This window comes from Onychostruthus taczanowskii, unplaced genomic scaffold (assembly GCF_017590055.1).
Source record: "Onychostruthus taczanowskii isolate IOZ18803 unplaced genomic scaffold, ASM1759005v1 scaffold5, whole genome shotgun sequence".
Taxonomy (NCBI): Eukaryota; Metazoa; Chordata; class Aves; order Passeriformes; family Passeridae; genus Onychostruthus; species Onychostruthus taczanowskii.
The window spans coordinates 7,575,873-7,595,266 of record NW_024502568.1 but is presented as its reverse complement, the minus strand read 5'-3'; the positions used below and the strand labels follow the sequence as shown (position 1 = coordinate 7,595,266).

General features: G+C 42.5%; 1 protein-coding gene across 5 annotated transcripts in view; it reads left to right on the top strand.

Moving 5' to 3' along the window:
• Positions 1–19,155, top strand: part of SH3PXD2A (SH3 and PX domains 2A) — a 247,844-nt gene extending 228,689 nt beyond the window's left edge. For 4 of the 5 annotated variants that reach the window (XM_041415388.1, XM_041415386.1, XM_041415385.1 and 1 more), the window contains 4 exons: positions 1,945–2,279; positions 3,126–3,175; positions 5,276–5,395; positions 5,528–19,155. In XM_041415388.1, the coding sequence (XP_041271322.1) occupies positions 1,945–2,279; positions 3,126–3,175; positions 5,276–5,395; positions 5,528–7,423 (2,401 nt within the window). In that variant the 3' untranslated portion in view covers positions 7,424–19,155. The remainder of the gene's footprint in view (positions 1–1,944; positions 2,280–3,125; positions 3,176–5,275; positions 5,396–5,527) is intronic. The other variant, XM_041415384.1, reaches the window with a different exon arrangement.
• Positions 19,156–19,394: the final 239 nt, after the last annotated feature.

Below are 19,394 nucleotides of genomic sequence, written 5' to 3'. Positions count from 1 at the left end.
ATCCTCCACATGGTATAACTGAAAAATGTCATTTAAAAAAACTTCCTTGATGCAAAGGCAGCAGAGAGCGTTGGTCAGCAGCTCTGCAAAAGGGCTGTCAGCTGCAAAAGGGAATGAAACCAAAAGTTTTCAGGTCTGGAAAATGGCACTGGGTGATGCCTTGACACAACAGGAATTGTGGCATTTCCTTATTTCCTTTTCCTTTTTTGGCTTGGTTTGAGGCCTAGCAGAAAAGCCTCAAAAAGGACAGGATTGAATAGATCCAAATTGCTTCTTGACATAGCATCACGCAGTGGATGCTGTGTATATTTTTGAAGTCAAATCAAGTTAGTACCAGGTTGCTACATCTTGTTAGTCTCCATGCATCACACAAAGTTCATAGCTCTTGGGATGCTTTCCTTTGACATCAGAATAATTGGAAAAACTTGTCACTAAACTCACTGAGCAGGAGAGATCCTGCATCTTTACCTTCATGTGTGACAGAAAGCAAGTATTGTAGGGAGAATCAGAATCTCTAGTATCTTGCTTGGTCTTGGTGGGTGAGGAGGAAAAGGCAGGATTTCAGACAGAAAGATCCTTGTAGTCATTGCTAGAATTGTATTTGCTTGTATACAGGAAGAGTAATAAAGAAGTCTAGAGATTCAAATCTACACTGCATTTTCCTGTTCTCCTTGTGAAGTCCCAGAGCCACTCTCAAGGGTGTGGATGTTGTGAGGAAGACCAGGATGAGATTTGATGCAGCAATCTCATTGGAAACCTCAGAAACTAAGTGTTGTCATGACAGAGATGCTCACCTGCCAGGAAATTATTTGCTCATATCCCATGTGCCCCAGCTCTTTCCTCCGCTGTCTAATGAGGCTCCCTTTTCAATAAAGAACCTTAGAGTCCTACTGTTTTAATCTTTGTATTTCCTGCAGATTTCCTGAGCACCAGGATTTTAATGATGCCTGCTTTCTCACTTACAGTTCAAGCGCCTGTTTTTGGGTATCTTGAGAGATTAGAGAGGAGGTTTTCAGTGACTCTCACTGTAGCAAGTTAGGGTTTCATTAGGGAAAGCAGAGTTGATCCACATGGTCCTCCCTGGAGTCTGATTGTAATCTGAAATCCGTGCTGAAGTGTTAGGAATGGCAGGAGTCAGAAAAAAAAATCTTCCCTAAAGCGCACTTGCAGAAGAATTACCTCAGTTTGAAGTGTAGCATGATCAGCTCAGGGTGGTCTTTCAGGAACACATACTGGATTCAGGTGTCTGTTCACATTTCCCAGTTTATTTCTTCAAATTGCCTCTAGCTGGTTCAGGAAAATGAGTCTCCATCAAAGCCATTTTTCCTCAGACAAATTGTTTCTTGATCTTGCAGTGCTAGAAGAAGTGGCAGTAGTTTAAGGGTCCCACATGCTCCATGGCAGAAAGCTGCTCATGCAGAGCTGGGAATTGTGGAAGGAGGGCCAGTGTTTTTTATAGTTTCAGGGAGGCAGGCTTGCACAAGGATCTTAAACTGCAGGTGCAGGTTCTCTGTACAAGGTGCTGTACACCCTTATTTTAGCTCATTTGCAATTTGAGTTGCCACTAGGAAGTTTAAAAACTATAAAAATATTTTACTTACTAGTTTTCTTTTTTGCTGTGTGGGAAAACACTAAGTTTGCCTAGTGCTGTCTAGGGGAGGCATAAAACAAACTGGTGAAGCTCTTTACCGTGTGTGTAACTATTTCTTTTCCAGAAAGGCTCCTTCCTTAGGGTGATTAGTGGCTTCCATCTGCACAGTTCACTGCTGGCTCAACTGACTTTGATATATCTAATCAATAGATAATACATGAGTAGAAAGTACAAAATCTTGTCTGAGAACTGCAAAATTTGTTTGATGTTTTCATGCATCGCTTTTGCTGTTCTACCTGAAGTGCATGAGAAAGCTGTGCTTGATGTGGTGGTGTTTCCTTTTGCCTCTCCAGGTATCTGGGCAAAGAAGGCTGGGCCCCAGCTTCATATCTGAAGAAGGCTAAAGATGATCTTCCGTCTAGGAAAAAGAACTTAACTGGGCCAGTGGAAATCATAGGAAACATCATGGAGATCAGTAACCTGCTGAACAAGAAATCATCTACTGATAAGGAAGCTCAAGTAGAAAACGAGTCTGCAGAAACTCACATCACCAAGAAGGAAATCAGTTTGCCCATCCTGTGCAATGACTCTAATGGCAATGCCATGATGACTCCAGACAAGCAGGCTTCCAAACTGGCCCAGGGATCCCCAGCCATAGCAAGGATAGCACCACAAAGAGCTCAAATAAGTAAGGCAGTAAAGTAGTCTAGGTTTTCTAGCTTGCAACATGAATTCTTGTTCTCTACCTTTCAGGGTGGCATTGCCTGTCAGCTAAGGTCCCACATGTCCTGGCCTTACAGCCAAGTCCACACAAACAGACCTTTGCATAGCCTGTAGATGTTACAAGAGGGACTACAGAATGTGGCCCTTCACTAAAATTGAACTTCAGTTTATATATGGGCTGGCTGGTGGTTCTTTATCTTAGCCTGCACGTATTTACTTTGTTAATTTTTCTAGAGAATACTTTTTTCCCCTTTTGAACACTCTAAAATATGCCTTCCTACCCCAAAAATATAGATGATGTGATAGCATGTTCAAGTTGAGGAGACCACCTGTGTCATCTCTTGCATTTGTTCTGCTGTTTTCCTGGGGGCGAGTTGCTATAATGTTTTTACTGCTTTATCTGCAAAATGCAGGCACTGATGCTATTCTGTGCAAGGAATGGCAAAATACTAGGAGAGAGGACAGTGTGAGTGTTTAGTGAATTACTTCTACTGCTGGGGGAAAAATAGGTATTAGTCAGTCCTTTGTTGGCCAGTCTCCAATGGAGCTGGTCAGTTCCAGCAGAAAATACAATCCACTGCTTTCTGGCAGTGATTTCCTCTTAAAATTGCTGGCTTAGCAGAGATGAATAGCTAAGCTACCTTGGTATTTCTAATATACCCCCATAGTTTCCTATCTTGTTTCATAGCCTTAAATATTGCAAATACTGACTTCTATTCTCAAACTGTGTAACAGCAGAGAGCTGCTGAAAAATGTGTTTAGCAGTACTTGCAAAGTTAAATAAACTCTCCCTGTTCCCTTTCCTGCTCAGGTTCTCCAAATCTAAGAACAAGACCACCCCCACGAAGAGAGTCCAGTCTGGTGTGTATTGGTTTATGGTTTATCTTAGCAGTGGGTAGGTGTCTGGGTGCTTTGTGAGACTTTGTGCAGCTGTACAAGGTGGGAGGGATCCTTTATTTGCATGCCTGTTCATTTCATTGTGTAAGTGTTGAGCAGACCTCAGGGCATCCTAGTGATAAATCACATTTTCTTTTATTCAAAATGTTGCCCCAAGTAATCAGGTTTGAAGGGAGAATAGCATAAAGCTGCTGTGTTCTGTGCATGAGCATTAAAACTTGTTTGGCTGACTAAGAAGGTTTAAATGTCTTCCGGGTGTCTTTAGCCCAGACTGCAATTTCTGACCTTCTCTTGTCTTAAGCAGCTGGAAATGTGTCCCCTCCTTCCACTGCTGCCCCCTTTGAGGTGGCTAAGCTTCACTCTTGTGCATGTTTAAAGTGGCTCAGAATCCTGTGGAAGGATGTGTGCTACAGGAACGAGACCCACTATGATTTCTTATCCCCAAAGCTAGGATCCTGGAAGTTTGTACTCATTTGAGGTTAGAACTGTCATCTTCAATAGGAACTAGTCAGTAGTGTATTTATACAAAAAGTCATGCTAATAGCTTGTTTATCTGGGCAATACATAGTGTTTAATCTTTGCTGTACCCTTTATGAGCCGTATGCGACTTGTTATTTTTCTGTCACCAGAGATGCTTCTTAACAAACTACATGAACAGCATATTAGCATTTTCTTCCTATTTTTCTTTGCATTATTTTCAATTAGACTTTGTTTTGGCAAGACTATGACGCTTAATCCCATGCTAAAAAATAACAGTGATATTATATTGAAACACTGAGCATATCTGCTGTTTTCAATTATCTTCTTTTAATCCAAACCATCCTATTATCTGAAGGCATTTTATTATGGTGTGCTTCTGCTGTATTTCAGCATTTATAGTGCAGAAACATCCAATTATAACATTGTTAGACACGGTTCCTAAGGTGCAGAGATGCATTCTCTGTGAAATGCCACATGCTGTGTGTGATGAAACATGAGCTGTTACTTACAGAAAGGGTATCATGGAAATAGAGGAGCAGGAGAATAAAGCACAGTATGTGATTTGCCCTTCTCCCATTGATTGCTCAGGATCATTTTGTGTCTTTGTCTGTCCTGTGTTTGTCTGTGGATGCTCTGACCTGTGGTTCTTTCACAGAACCCTAAGGAGTGAAGTGTAGAAGCTGTGCAGCTTCACCTAGCTGCCCTGCAGATGAGCACTGTGCTCATCTGAAAAGCTTTCAATATTGAAATTCCTGAAAGGACCCTTTTCCCATTTATCACCTTAAAAATAATTGTAGCAAATTCTAAAATGTGGCAGCTTAATGTAAAGGCTTAGCTTTTAGAGGAGTCTGCCATGCTGCCAGAATGGCTGTAAGTAGCAGTGTCCCACTTCTCATAGAGCCTTTACAAAGGTTGTGTTGGGACTGATTAGAGGTTCTGGGTCTGTTATGGGGAAGAACTGGAATTGTTTTGATCAAGCAGTAAAGTCCTTCCCTTCTAGCACTTTAGCTGGGCTAAGCTAGGGTGTCTGTGATATTATCCTTGTTTCTTGCTGCAAGAGATGCCCATTAGCTCACATCACCCACTAATTCAGATTGTTTAAAAACTCCAGCAGCAGATACAGAGCAATAATTCGTTGGGATTACATTTTAAGATAGTGTATTTAATGACAGACAGAATCTGTTAGGGGTCTGTTGCAATGCAATTTTCTGCAGTTGTGGCATGTCATCCAGAGCTGAATCTTTCTGGACAAAATCTGAGCGTAAATGGGCTGCTCTCAGTGTGACTGCAGTGGCAGCTCACACTTCATCACCCACAAGTACAACAATTTACTATTCAGGTAAAGATTATTACATTTTTAATAGTAGGTGACAGTGGCATGAACAGTGCATATGTTGAAAGGCTTTTCTCTTTTAGCCCATATCAATACACCAGCTCCAGCTCAGGAGAACTGTGCAGTTAGCATTAGGAAGTAGCACAGGAAGAAGGAAGAGTCTTAATGAATAAAAGCAATTTTTTTTTCATACTGCTGTTTAGCTGACTGTATCTTTGGTTTAAATGAACAAAGCATCCTATTTGCCGTAGGGTTTTCAGTTACCCAAGCCACCAGAGCCACCCTCCGTGGAAGTGGAATATTACACCATTGCTGAATTCCAGTCATGCATCTCTGATGGCATAAGCTTTCGTGGAGGACAAAAAGCAGAGGTGAGCCTTAACAGTGTATTTGGAAAAATTGTGGTATTTATCTCTTGCATGGGAGTGGATTGGAAGGGGAGGAGTGGGAAGCAGAGAGTTGAGATTTTTTGTCCAAGTAACATGTTCCTTGTTACCTCTTAGGTTATCGAAAAGAATTCTGGTGGCTGGTGGTATGTGCAGATTGGAGAGAAGGAAGGATGGGCTCCAGCATCTTACATTGACAAAAGAAAGAAACCGAATTTGAACAGAAGAACCAGTACTTTAACCCGCCCAAAGGTTCCTCCCCCAGCACCTCCCAGTAAACCAAAAGACTCGGAAGAAGGAACAACTCCTGGAGCAGTTTCTTCAGGAGATACCCAGGACTCTCCCCACAAGCTGAAATACGAAGAACCTGAGTATGATGTACCTGCCTTTGGCTTTGACTTGGAGTGTGAAGTGAGTGAAAGTCACCATGAAGAGGGCACTCCTGAAAAACGACTGTTTCAGCCCCTCAAGCCCTCACCTGTGTCATCACTTCAGAAAGCTAAGTTCAAAGTAGGAGAGTCTTCAGAAGAAGCTGCTCATGAAGAAGAAACCATCTATGAGAACGAGGGGTTCAGACGTTATGTGGAAGATGCTTTGTCCAATAAGGAATCTAGTGGGGATTCTGATTCTCAGAAAAGCTCCTCTCTGTCCCTGATCCGAAGGAATTCTCCATGTTCCAGCTCTCCGAAATCATCACTCATGAAGCTCAAGACAGACAAAAACATTCAGCCTGATCTTGGAAAATGTCACTATTCCAGGAGTGAGGAGACAAAACCAAGATCAGCTTCAGATGTCGGCTTACGTAGCGTGCCAAGAACAGGCATGAAGAAAGATCCCGGGCAGAGTCCTTCCATCAGAGCAAAGCCAATCGTTAGGCCCAAGCCCTTCCTGAACAAGGCAGACTCTCAGAGCCAAGAAAAGATGGATATTAGCACTTTAAGGCGTCAGTTGAGGCCAACTGGGCAGCTCAGAGGTGGACTCAAAGGTTCAAGAAGTGAAGAGTCTGCGAGCCCTCCCCGCACAGCTTCTGAGAACCAGGATGACCCTGTTCGGAGAAGCTCGGCTGATCTCATCACAGCTCCTTCCCGTGGCGTCTTCTGCTCCAGCCATACTGCCAAAACTGAGCAAGAAAATGACTCCAGATGTTTCTATGTGACCACTGACTCCTACCAAAAGGTACAGGATTCTGAAATTTGCTTCCCTGCAGGAGTAGAAGTGGAAGTGCTGGAAAAGCAAGCCAGTGGATGGTGGTACCTGAAGTATGGAGACATGGAAGGCTGGGCTCCTTCCCATTATTTGGCTCTCCCTGATAACCAGAGAGAAACTACATCAGAAGAGACTGATTCCTCTTTTGCCAGGAACAGGAAAAATGAAAACAAGTCAAACAGTTTAGAGAAGATAGAGAAGAGGGTTCAGGCTTTGAACACCATCAACCAGAGCAAACGTGCAACACCACCCATCCCAAGCAAACCTCCTGGTGGCTTTTCCAAAGCATCAGGGCCAGTTAAAATGAGGAATGGTGTGAGGCAACTTGCTGTCCGTCCACAGTCAGTGTTTGTGTCTCCACCACCAAAGGACAACAACCTGTCATGCTCCTTGCGCAGAAATGAGTCTTTAACAGCTACAGATCAACTTAGGGCCGTCCGTCGGAATTCCTCCTTCAGCAACGCGTGGTCACAGCCCGGTGACACAAAGGGAAAGCAGCCGGAGCGGCTGGGCACAGAGAGCTCTGAGACCACCTCTAACCTCCCCACACAGAGGAATGGGATCCCTGTGTCCACAGTCAGGCCAAAGCCCATTGAGAAATCCCAGTTCATCCACAACAATCTCAAGGACATCTATGTTTCCATTGCGGACTATGAAGGGGATGAGGAGACTGCGGGGTTTCAGGAAGGTGTCTGCATGGAGGTCCTCGAAAGGAACCCAAATGGCTGGTGGTACTGCCAGATAATGAATGGTGTGAAGCCATTCAAAGGCTGGGTGCCCTCAAATTATTTGGAGAAAAAGAACTAATGTTGCAATATCTTTAACCTCCCTAATTTATACTGTTCCTGCTGTGTACATGTGGAAAAAAACAATTGCTACACAAAAAGACGTTTCCCTGTGCTCCAGTTTGTACAAAGGAGTCTGTATGAGGACAAATCTGCCATGTTCTGGAGAGGTTTGTGGGGTTTACATGTTGTAAGCAACTATAAGGAAGATGCAGCATAGTCAAATGCCTTTTTGTGAAGTTGTTAATAATCTTGTATGTGTAACAGGGTATGACATCCCATCCTTCCCATTATTGATAGGAAACCAAATGTGTGCCTTTTGTGAGAGAAATACACATGCATCTACCTGGGGAGTTCTGTGCCAAACTGTTTTACAATCTTGGCTCCCTTTCTCCTCATTTTTGTCAATACGTGGAATACCCAAGAATTTTGGATGCTTTTCCACAACTTAAAGTGAGAAGCAAATGAAAGTTTCTGAAACACAGAGGGACTCTAATCCTTTGGAGAGGTTCACCTTTTTTTTTTTTTTTTTTTTTTTTTACTCAACATTTGGTAGGTCCAGAGTTGGAGCCTTTTCATCGTGGAGAGTTTTGGTCTCTGACTTCAGTGTTGTTACGGCTAACTCGCCGGAAAAGGCCATTAGGTGGTGTGGGTTGGGGACTTTTTGTTTCCTTTCATTCTGTCTTGTTCTTTTAGTTGGGATTTCAGGTGTTCACGGGCAGTGATGCCTACTGGTGCTTGTAAAAACAAACCTACAAACCCCTTGCTTAAACACGTCTGTTACTGTGTAGGCTTCTTTGGTTCTGTGCCTGACTTCTGCCAGGTGACACTGGTTGATTCTCTTCCCAGAGTTAGGTTTCTCAAAAGTTATCAAAGTCAACAAAGTCCCTTAAGACACTGAAGACAAAGCTGTCAGATGTGTTAATCCTTATTTTGCCCTCTGGTCCAAATCCAAGGGTGCTGATTGCTGGCAGGGCCCACCAAGATATTAGTGAGAAAAATTTGTAACCTTCTGCAACATCAGTGTTTACAATGAGTTGGAAAAAAAAAAAAAAAGCCATCAAACTCAGTCTGCACATAATTTGTATATTTTTGGGGAATTGCTTTTGTGTTTTGTTTTTGTCTTTTCTGTGCATTCTGGGTTTACTATATTTTCTTAGTGTGCGTTTCTGGTTTTACCAGAAAAGACTTAAAACTGAAGTAGGAGCCAAATATTTCTGTTCCCACTTGAATCCAAAGAGTATGTTTGTACTGGAAAGTGGACCTGGGCTTCTCAGGCTCAGAGATTTCATATCAAATAATTTGGTCTACAATGCATCTAACCAGGAAGCTGCCTCTTCTAGTTCCAGTTGTGTTTGCCTTTTGTAACTCTTGTTTTGAAATGTGGCATACGGTGTGGGTGGTGTGGGAAATGGAAGAGGTACCCATTTGAAGAGGCAAGGAACATGGAATTGTTGTGAGGTAGCCTTGTACAGTAAACATAATTTACTAAATCCCTACTGAGCTTAAGGAAGTCATGCTTGGGGGTTTTCTTAAATGGCCTTGTTAATCACTCAAGCTCAATATCTAATTCCTTTATATAATAGGCAGCATTGTAAATCTGTTCTAAGGGAAGATGGGGGGAGGGGGAGAAAACCATTTCACTACTGGTTTACACAAAGCATTACATGTCCTTTTTTCCACCAGAGTTTCATACTGATTTGGCTTGGATGTTAAAGGTTATAAAGGCTTCAAAATAGCTGGGATCAAGGGGCTGAGTAAAACAGCACAACAAGACCATATGTTACTGGGGATGTTTCACTGCCAAAAAAAAAATTAGGAAATTTATATGTTATTCTTGTCTTTTTTATTTTTTTCCTTTGTTCCTTTTTTTCTTTTCTTTTTTTTTTTTCTTTCTGTGTGTGTGTGTGTGTATGCGTGGTTTGGGGGTTTTATTAATTTCCATGATAACACTGAGAGAGTTGCCTACAGCTAATGTGGCTGATATCCTTTTGGTAGCTGAAACAACATCCAGGTGCCACAGCTACAGGCTACAAACAGTGCTGTGGTTTGAGCAGCTCTCTGCGTGCAGGTGGGGAGGGGACGCTGTTTGTTTGGGATCCCTTTAAATTGTGGTGGCAGGAGAAGGAGGTGTAACTGCACAACAGCTCACGTCCCAGTGCGGGGTCCTTTTGTACCTTAATGTCTCACCATGCGATGTGTAAGTGTATGTCCAGTCAGCTTCATCCCACTGGGTGTGTGTCTGAGACATTGTGGCCCTGTCTCTCATACTTCTCCCCATTTTTAGTTGTACTAATATGGTAGCAGCCGTAAAAGACTGCTGGAGCTGTTGTGAGATTATAATAGAAGTATTATATTCTTCTGCTGGACAGTATTAAATAGAGCAATACATAGAGTTATCTGCTAGATTGCAGTACTAATAGTAGTGACTTAGTGATTCGTATTAATGTTATGATTTATTTTAACAATAATGATGCGGAAGTGGTTCATTATTTTGAATTAATGCACTTTAACAATAAAAGAAACCAAAATGGAAGCCAATGCAGAGAACTAAGTGCATTATTTAAAGGTGCAGTATATAATTATCATTTTCTTGAAGCACATATTTATTAAGAATTAACTTATTATTTAAAATATTCTAAAGTTTTGTTTAAAGACATTCCCACTGGGTCATCTCTTTGGGGGGATGTAAAGCACAGCTCCCAGATCTTCTGCATTGAGCCACTGAATTCTCTGAGTATGGTATGGTCTGACATGAGCCCCTATCCAAGGAGGGAAGAGCAGCAAGGAGACAGAAGAGCCCAGACTACTGGAAACACTCACATTTGCATCCAGCAAAGCCCAGCCCTGGGCACCTCTGAGCTGCAGGAGTCCTTGCAGGGTGTGGGCTGGCACAGGTGTTTTTGGCAGACACTTCCAGTGCCTGGCTGCCATGTGCCTTGCACAAGGCTGGCCCTGGTGGAGGCAAGTTCTCCGTGAGGTTCAGGTTAGGAGGCTTCAGGATCTGCCTGAGACAGACGTCTGTCTGTCCCACAGCTCCTGTTCCATCTTGCTGGCTTGCTTCTCCAGCTCTGGCTTTTGCAGGGAGGTGGTTTGCAGTGCTGCAGGCAGGGCAGGGTGGCACATCATGAGGGTGCCTGCAGTACTGCCAGGGTTTTCTCATGCAGCAGCTCCATGGCTCAGTTGCTGCTTTATCCCATCTCCAAGGCTTCACTCCCTCCTGAGGAGAGGCCAGACCCTGTAGGTGGGCTGCAGAACCACACTTGTGGCCTCCCTCTGCCCTCACCTGTACCAGCAAAAAGGATGGGGTGCAGATGGCCTACTTGGTGCCAGAAATTATTGTTGGTCATCACTTGGCTTGCTGGCTTCCACCCTGGTGGAAAAGCTTCCATTTGGGCTCCCCTTCACTTGGTAGTTGTTTTGGCTGCTTGTGTTTAAAAGGGCACTTTTAAAACAAATACTTCCAATGCAATTTTTCCCACTCCTATCTTACCATTGTCATAGCATCTCTCATTGAGATGTTCTCTGTTTTTTTGATGCTTTCAACTGAGAGATGTCAGGAAAATTATTGTTTTTTCCATCAGCGAGCAGCTAGTTGTGGTCAGTTCTACTGATACCTGAAATAGCAAGCCCTTCACTCTTAGCTGTGAAACAGAGGGAAATGCCTTAAGCTACATCAAAAAAGCTGACTGCAGGGCAGGAAAACCTGGCAGAATACTCAGAGGGCAGTGTAGTGCTAGAAGTATTTTAGCTCTTTTCTAAAAATGTTAATGTCGCCTTTTATTTACTAAATTTGTCAGAACTGACACTGGATCAAGAGCAATATTTAAATATAATGTACACCTCAGTGAACACTCAATGCAGAAATCAGTAGTACTGTTTAAATTTCCCTTTCAGATTAAGAGGAAGAGTCTGCAGGGCTAGAGCAAAGCCATTTGCAGCTGAAGGGGGCCCTCCTCTGGGGGGAGAGGCAGCTGCTCGTGCTGTTTTGCTCTCACCCACTCTCTGTATTTTCCAAAAAGTCTTGAATTTGGACCAGCAGAAATTCCGAACTCCAATGCCAGAGAACAAAATTAAAGAATGTGAAAATTGTGTCTTGCTGTATACTGCAACTTTAATAATAATGAGCACTTCTGAGTTCGTTATTGAGGTTTATATAATGCCTGAAAAGTTTATTTGCTGGTTTCCCTTGTCTCCCCTTTCAAAACACTTTCTCATAAAAGCAAGAGTCATGCATTTTGTTAGGAGTCCTTCCCCATGGGAGGCAATTCCCGTTCATTGTTTTAGCTGTCACCCCATGCAATGGGTGAGTGTAGTCCTATGAACTAGTCCTTTGCAAGCCACACCTTTCAAGATAAAAGAGATGATGGGCACATGTTGGGGTACGTAACTGATGTGTCAACAGGAAGTTTTTATCAATGCATTCAATAGTACCAAATACACAATAAAGAAAGATTGGAATTGTCTTGCAGCTAGACTCTTCAAAATGGAAATTCACACCTGCATGGGTATAGCTAAAAAATGCATTTGTCCCTTGTGGATGTGTACCCCAAAGACTCCTTCCATTATGATGCTATAAAGTTTGACGAAGGCATTATATAATTGTTTTCATCACTTTCAGATCTTAATGAATCATATTTTATTGTAATATATATTCATTGCTTTCCTCAGTTAAAAAGAAAGTTACTGCTTTTATCTTATATGAAAAACAAGGGAATTTGATAAAGCATTCATTATTTTCATATTCCTAGTATTAACAGAATAGAACTAGTACTATTTAATTTTAGATCTTCATAGCTAGCTTGTTAATAACTCATATTTTCCTGTGTTTTATCCTACTATTTTTTCTATTTTTTCCCAAATATTCTGCATTCTTGAGTAAAAGCAAATCCAATGAGTGGATAAGTGCAATATTCATAGAATAAACAGGCCCCTCATCCAGGACTTGGAGTGGAACGTGCAGTGTGAAATGTTTGCAATTCTCTATTCATGCACTCTTAGGGAAGGGGAAATTCAGGGGAGGGGGCAACTGGATGAAAACAGGACCCTTGGGTAGGTAGAGACTGACAGCTGTGGTGGCTTGGGTTGGGAATGGCTGCTTTCCATAAACAAGTACCACCTGTTAGTGGAAGTATAAGGACTATGCAGCATGTTGCCAGGATTATGTGTAGAATGTCATTAACATCCTAATCAATACAGGACTTCTGAGCTATGCTTGAAACACTCTGTATGTCATCCATGCATGATTCTGTCTTCTGGTTTGTTTCTGCTGGTTACGTCCTCTGTTGCACTTCAGATTTGGTGGTAACTTCAGAAGGGAAAATAATTCTGCTGGTGCAGTCCCAAGTTTGGCTACTGCATTGTTACTTGTATTTATTGCAAGAGCTATGGGAATGTTCTTACAGGTCCTTACTTTTCTGTCCTTATTGTTAACCGAAGAAGAAAAAGTCTCCCTTTTATCTGGGTTAATTCTCACCTGCAGAATTTCACAGATGTTTTGGATATTGATTTCGTATTTCTTGGCTTGCAAAGGTGGATCTCACAGGTCCTAAATAAAGTTGGGCAGAAACTTTGCTCTTCAAAAGATGTATTGTCTTAAATTCTATTTGAATGGAAGGAGAGCTTCCATCTGTCAAAAATAATGTGACTTTACAGGTAGCAGCAAAATCTACTACCTTTGAAAAACTGGACTATTTTTGTAAGGTGCAAGAGAAATGTGAAAGCCAGAGCACTTGACTCTCTGAGCTCTGGAAAGTACATCTCCTGTGGCTCTAGTTCATTACTCTGGAGAGATGTACCTCTGTTTTCTGCTTAATTTTTGTCCTGCTGCTCTTAAGTTTGTCAAAAAGCCTTAGTATTACCAGAGACCTTTGCATTCAAACAGAAAAACTGAATTCTGCAGCTGGACTGAAATAGTATCAAACACGTGATTTTGGAAAACCTCTAATACTTTACCAATTAGGAATCTGGTTTTGAGGAACCAGCTTAATTCTTTTACATGCTCTTGTCTAAACTGGCAAGAGGCCCACGAGCATCAGTAGAGTTACACTGACAGAAGACTCCTGTGGGTGCTCAGCATGGACCGTTCTCAGCACAAGCAAGCTCTGTGCACTCTGCTCCTACACCTCCAAAGGGTGCACAGGACTGCTTAGCTTTGGTGCTGCTCTGCCACGATCCACTGTGCTGCAAATCTTGCAGCTCTTCAAAACCAGCTGGAGCTTTGCTGCTATTTGCTGGTGCTCTTCCGTCATCAGCAGCTCCTTCTCTGTCACCTTCAGATGCTATTTAGCCACGTAGTGAAGTGCTGTGTATCAGTGCAGTGTTTGATAGCTGCCATCAGTACCAGTATGATGGTCTGAGAGCTTATGTTTGTCTAAGTTATTTTGTTTTCATTCGCTTTTTGTTGCTTGCTAGAAGCAGGGACCAGCACTGCGATGATGCATGGGGAATGTGTCCGCACACTTGAACTGTTTGATGGCCTCTGCTGACGCTGCCCAGTGCTTGTGTTGCTCTTTCTCTCCCTCTCTGCTGCTCAGTAGTCGTGTCTGTTGTGTGTGTCTGTAATTTTCAAATAAAGTACTGTACATAAGGCCGGATCCAGAAGCCCCCAGTCAGCTGACTTAGGGTCGGGATGTAGGTTGCTGTTGCTGCTTTTCCTCCTCCATCTAGGACCCAATTTGGAGCAAAGCACAGGTGTCTGTGAAAGGTCACCCGTAACTCTACTTTGGGGTGTCAGTTTTGCAGGGTGTGCCAAGGGTGGAACGAGGAGGTCTTTTCTCTTGGGTGCCCTGGCGTCAGGGCCGGGACTCCGCAGCAATTCCTGGAGCGGAAGCTGCGCCGCACTGCGGGCGGGCACGGCTGGCACAGTCAGAACTAATTCGTTTCCCCCATTTTATATTGTCAGGTCTGGGCTGGTCCCATCAACTATGTTCTTCATTTGTTCTTGCATCAAGGTAGTGTTGATTTTTAGTTGGAGAGTGCAATTTTTTTTTTCTGTTTTGTGTTTGGTTTTTTTATAAATAAATTTGGTTTAAAGCTTCACACTGGCGTTTTACAGACCTGTTCTTGTCAGCATAAGCCACTACTGTCCTGAGTTGAGACTCCTGTTTGTTACTGAATTAAAATTATGGGAATTATGTTGATCATTTGGAATGAAATTAGAAAATAAATGAGAAGTAACTATATTGGCAGGGGGAGAGATAGATCAAATATGAGGAAAAAAATGTTTCTAATAAGGCCATGAATTATTTGGTCTGACACTGCAGATACTTTCTCTGTATAGATGGTTTAAATACATCACTGCTCTGTGACAGGATTTTTTGTTATTGACAAAAGTTGATTTTTTTCAGTCCCTAATGTACTATGATAATCTGTGTCCTGAAGCCACCGATCCACCAAGAGAAGATAAACACAGGTTATCTGCTTGTTGTAGTTGAGGCAGTTTGTGTGTCTGGGAGTTTGCATGTACCGAGGTTCAGCTGGTGGACTGGGCAAGCATGGCTGTTCTGGACCTGTCCGTGTTGGCAGGAACAACCCAGTGCTAGCAGTGCTTCTGGAAGGATGTTGGCTTTAGTGACCTTTCCCTGATGCTCAGGGTTATTTGGTTACAGTGGTACCTGTCCTGGTCCCTGTTTGGTGGAGGAGAAAAATGGGTGGAAGGGAGAATCACTTGGCACTGTAAGAAATTTTTTTGAATATAACATTTAATATTTAGGTAAATATTTCATGTTTCTCCAGATATTCCCCATCAAAGCTGTTATTGACTCTGTATTTGATGACTGAAAAGTAAGCAATGTGGCAGCATTCTTTGTGCAAACAGTTCTTTTGTGGTTGGAGAGCTTGTTCTTGAACTGCTTCTGGGTCACCAGGGAAGTAGTAATAAATAAACAAAATCCCATCATCACCCTTGGATGATGACTACAGGGACATTGAATTCTGTCCTGACTCTGGGTCCCCCAGAACACATTAGTTCGGTTTGTTTCTGTCCCCTTGAAGCAGGACAGAAAAGAATAGTGCAGTCACTGGAGCTTAGCCTGTAGCAATTAATAAACTGGAACAAATAAAAAAGAAAAGAAAAATAAACCTTTTTAAAAATGAAGTATTTCAGTGAATAGCTGACTTAACTACTTCCTGTCTTAGGCTTTCAGGGAAGGAGGAAGTTCTGTTTCCAGTTGCTAGGAGGAATTTTTCTGTGTCATGCTGAACAGGCTTGCTGAAAAGTCCTGCTCATTACTCATGAAGAGTTTAAACCTGGAATATTGCAAAAGCAAAGTGTGTGTAGCATTACAATGACTTTTTTTGTACTGAGGGTCTGAAGTGAGCGTTGGGGTCAGTAATGTACAGAGTAAGTGCATTTCTGCTGTCTGGCTGACTTGCACATGACATCAGTGCTGTTCCTTCAGTGCAGATTTAATTGCAGTCAGCAGTGCTCATTGCTCTGCTAGCAGTGTTTAGGGAGAATCATGTAGATGAGCCTCTTCATTTAAGGCTCAGTATCAAATATCATATCAGGAAAAGTCCTGCCAGCAGCTTGACTGATTGCTGCTGAGGCTGAAGTTCAGATGTGGGTAACTCCAGGTGGGTGCTGAAAGCAGCTCAGGTGCCTGTGTACATCTGTAGTGTTTCCAAAGCTGTTAATTAGCCCAGATTATCTCTGCAAACTGTGGGTAGTGAGTTACTGGGAGCCTAAACCTGTTTTTGAAGGAAGGCTGAAATTTGTTTGAGCTATTGTGCTCCTCTGCATTAGCAGAGCATTGGCATGTGTCTGTACTGGAAGCTCCTAGAGGGTTTGCTGTCCCAAAGTTTTAGTTGACCAAAAAGAAAAAAAAAATGGATCTAGGCCTGGTCTGAGTGAAGTTTTGCAGTGGGTTTCTTGGGTGGTTGATGTTCTTCATGTGACCTTGAAAACTAGATGCTGTTGTCATTTCTGTGTTGGTGTAGAGCTCCGTTTTTTAGTGGTTAGGTGGTGGGAATGTACCTGGTGGAGCTTGGAATCTTGGGAGAGTATGTCGGTGACCAGAGATAGAGAAATGTGTGGCTGGTCTTAGTGTGTGTGTGTGGTCAAGTTGGTGACACTTTTTTGTCTTTTGTTTGTTTTGTTTTTAATATGGGAACCAATTCGTCTCTTCTGCTTCGTAAAAGTCTAGAAGTTGGTGTGGTTTCTGTTGCAGTAAGTATGAGAAGGAGTTAGCTGAAAGCTTTTTATTGTTTGTTTTTTTTGGGGGGTTTTTTTAAGAGAGTTTATGGGCAGGAGACAATTTAGTTTGTTTTGGGTTGCAAGTTAAACTAAGAGAGGAAGAAAATGAGTCTGGGGAAATCCTTTTTAGTGATAACAGCTTTGGACCATATTTTGTGGTGGCCTCTGATCCAGCTCCACTGAAGGCAGTGGAGTGAATATTGTTAATCTTGTAGATGATAAAGCTTTTGGTCATGAATTAATTCTTAGAGAGGTGACAGGTATCTTGACATTCACAGCATGCCATAACAAATGTGAGCTAGGGACAGAAATAGTAACTGTAGCTTCAAACATTGTTCAGTTTTTGTTTAATGAACTTGAGATGCTGACCAGTTGGATAAAACTGTTTGTACAATGAATAGCTCCTGCTGTAAGGGTCCAGATGTGCTTGAGTCTGTGAGAGGTTTTCCTAGGACAGGCAACCATATGCATGATTTTAAAAAAATGTGGCTTTCTCAGTCATCCCAGTAAAACTGAAATCCAGAAAAGTGACACTTTCTGCACTTAACAGCATCTTTTGCCATTGATGGTAAGAGTTACTGTTAATGGGGGATTAGATGCCCCAGCCTCTCTGAACTGGCACAAAACAGATCTTTTTGTGACCAGTCCTTGAGTTGGTGTGTAAACATTTATAAAGCCTGGATGCAGATTACAGTACTAGTTAACAAAATGAACAACTTTCCTGTGGGCCAACACAAAAGATATATTAGCAGTGAGGAAAACACAGATCTCCTTTTTGCCAAATGACTCTCTAGAAATTTCCCTCAGGCTTCAGCACAAATCAGCTGGGACCTGTGAGGATTTAGCTGATACATACGGTACCGGGGGCCTGTTTCTGTGACTGGGACAACAGAAGTGTGGCTTTATCCCAGGAAGAGGTGATGAAATCATCATAGTACAATGTTTTCATTTGCTCTGGATATGACAGTGGTGGGAGGAATGAGCTGTGAAAAGCATAAGCTCCCCCTTAATCCAGATTTGCAGACTTTACTCGACTGCAGTGCCCAGTCCGGAGCTGCGCTCATGGCAGTGCCCTGTGTGGGACAGGGAATGCACTCAGAGGGGTGCCCTCCTCTCTGTGCCATGACCAACTGCTTGCTCAGAGAACTGCAAAACAAGGTGAAGCAATTGAGGTTGGGGATTTTTCCCCTAGAGCAGCATGTTCTAAAGCAGTGAAGTAAAAACAAGTGCTTGTTTGGGAAATTTTAATCACGTCTCTGTCTGTAAAGGTGGAAACTCGGCATGGGTCTCTCAGCAGAGAATAACACCATCTGTCTTTGGAAATTGTACATGTGAAGATGCAGAACAAAGACATCAGATTACTGTGCCTAAAAGTAGATCTCAGCATTTCTCTATAGGCGTTGTTAGAGCTTTGTAATTTTGGAATTGAACAGCATTTAATAATGGTTAATCAGGACTGCTCAAAAATTCCTGCAGGAAAGGAAGAGACAATTTGAGTTCTGGACACTTAGGAGAGTGAGTTGTAAGAAATATAAAATATGGCCAGGTGCTTTATTTTTCTTCTAGGATTATCACAGGTCCTTGTGATTGTGTCCTGGCATACACTAGTGCTGGCCAGTGACACCTCTTTGCAAAAATTCAGAGCCATGCATCTGATGGGCATGTGTGTATTGGAAAAGAGGAGCCTAAAAAGGCCTTGGAGTAAACTGCAACTGATAAAAGAACTCCTGAATTGCATGTTCCAGATATGCTGAAATAACTTGCATTGAGGCAACTTCAGCTCCTTCCAGGCATCTGCCATCACCCACCCTGGCAGCACACAGGTGGTGGAGGGGAACAAATGTTAGTGGAAAGGGAAATCCAGGATGCTGTCACTGCTCTTCCTGCTCTGTGCCTGAGCTCAGAGCTCTGCTGGGCCAAAGCAGGAGCAGACCCTTGGCACGGTGCTTGCCATGTCCCACAGGGCTCTGCCAAGCACTCTGAGTGACCTTTGCTGACCTGGATCAGTATCCTGCTGCCCAGCCAGGATTCTCCCCAATCCCTGTGTGCAGGACCCTGGGAGGTTGTGAGGGACTGCCAGAATTTGAGAAGTGTTTTCTCAGAGAAATTACAAGTTCTTGCAATATGAACCTCTAATGCTTTCAAAGACTCAGGCAGAAAGGACTTGCTAAACAAACTGTACCTGTCATCTCCCAGTTCATTGATTGCTTGGACCAAAGGCGGTGCTAAATCTGATCTTTGTCTGTAATATTTATATTTTGTTGGACTTTTTTTTTTTTTAAGTGTTTGATAAAACAGATGCAGTGTCCTTCTTACATGAGAAATTTAGTCCCAGCTTGGGATATGTAAAAACTCCCTGGACCTTCAAGGCCCAGGATTGTTGCCTGTTACCATTTGAGCAGGCTTGCAGTGTTTGGGGGGAGGTGGGAAAAGGGTACTCTATCTTCAAATGCTTGCAGACTGTAAGAATTGACTTGTGATTTGTTTGTTTGTTTGTTGGTATTTTGTTTACAATGCCTCTTATGCCCTAAGGAAAAATAAATTTTTGACCTTTTTAATTGTGATCCAGTTGGTTTGTTTTGTTGGGGGTTTTCTTCTAATTTTTTCAGTACTATTTTGATTCCACTTGAATTCCAGTGAATTTATCTTTCCCAGAATAACTTGTAATTTGTGTGTTCATGCAATTGCAAATTTCATCTTAGGCTAAATGGATAGAGGACCTTGTCTTGTTCCCTGGCTGAAGTTGTATTTTTGCATTTTTTCTATTCCACAAAGTTTATGAAAAAGTCACCTGTGC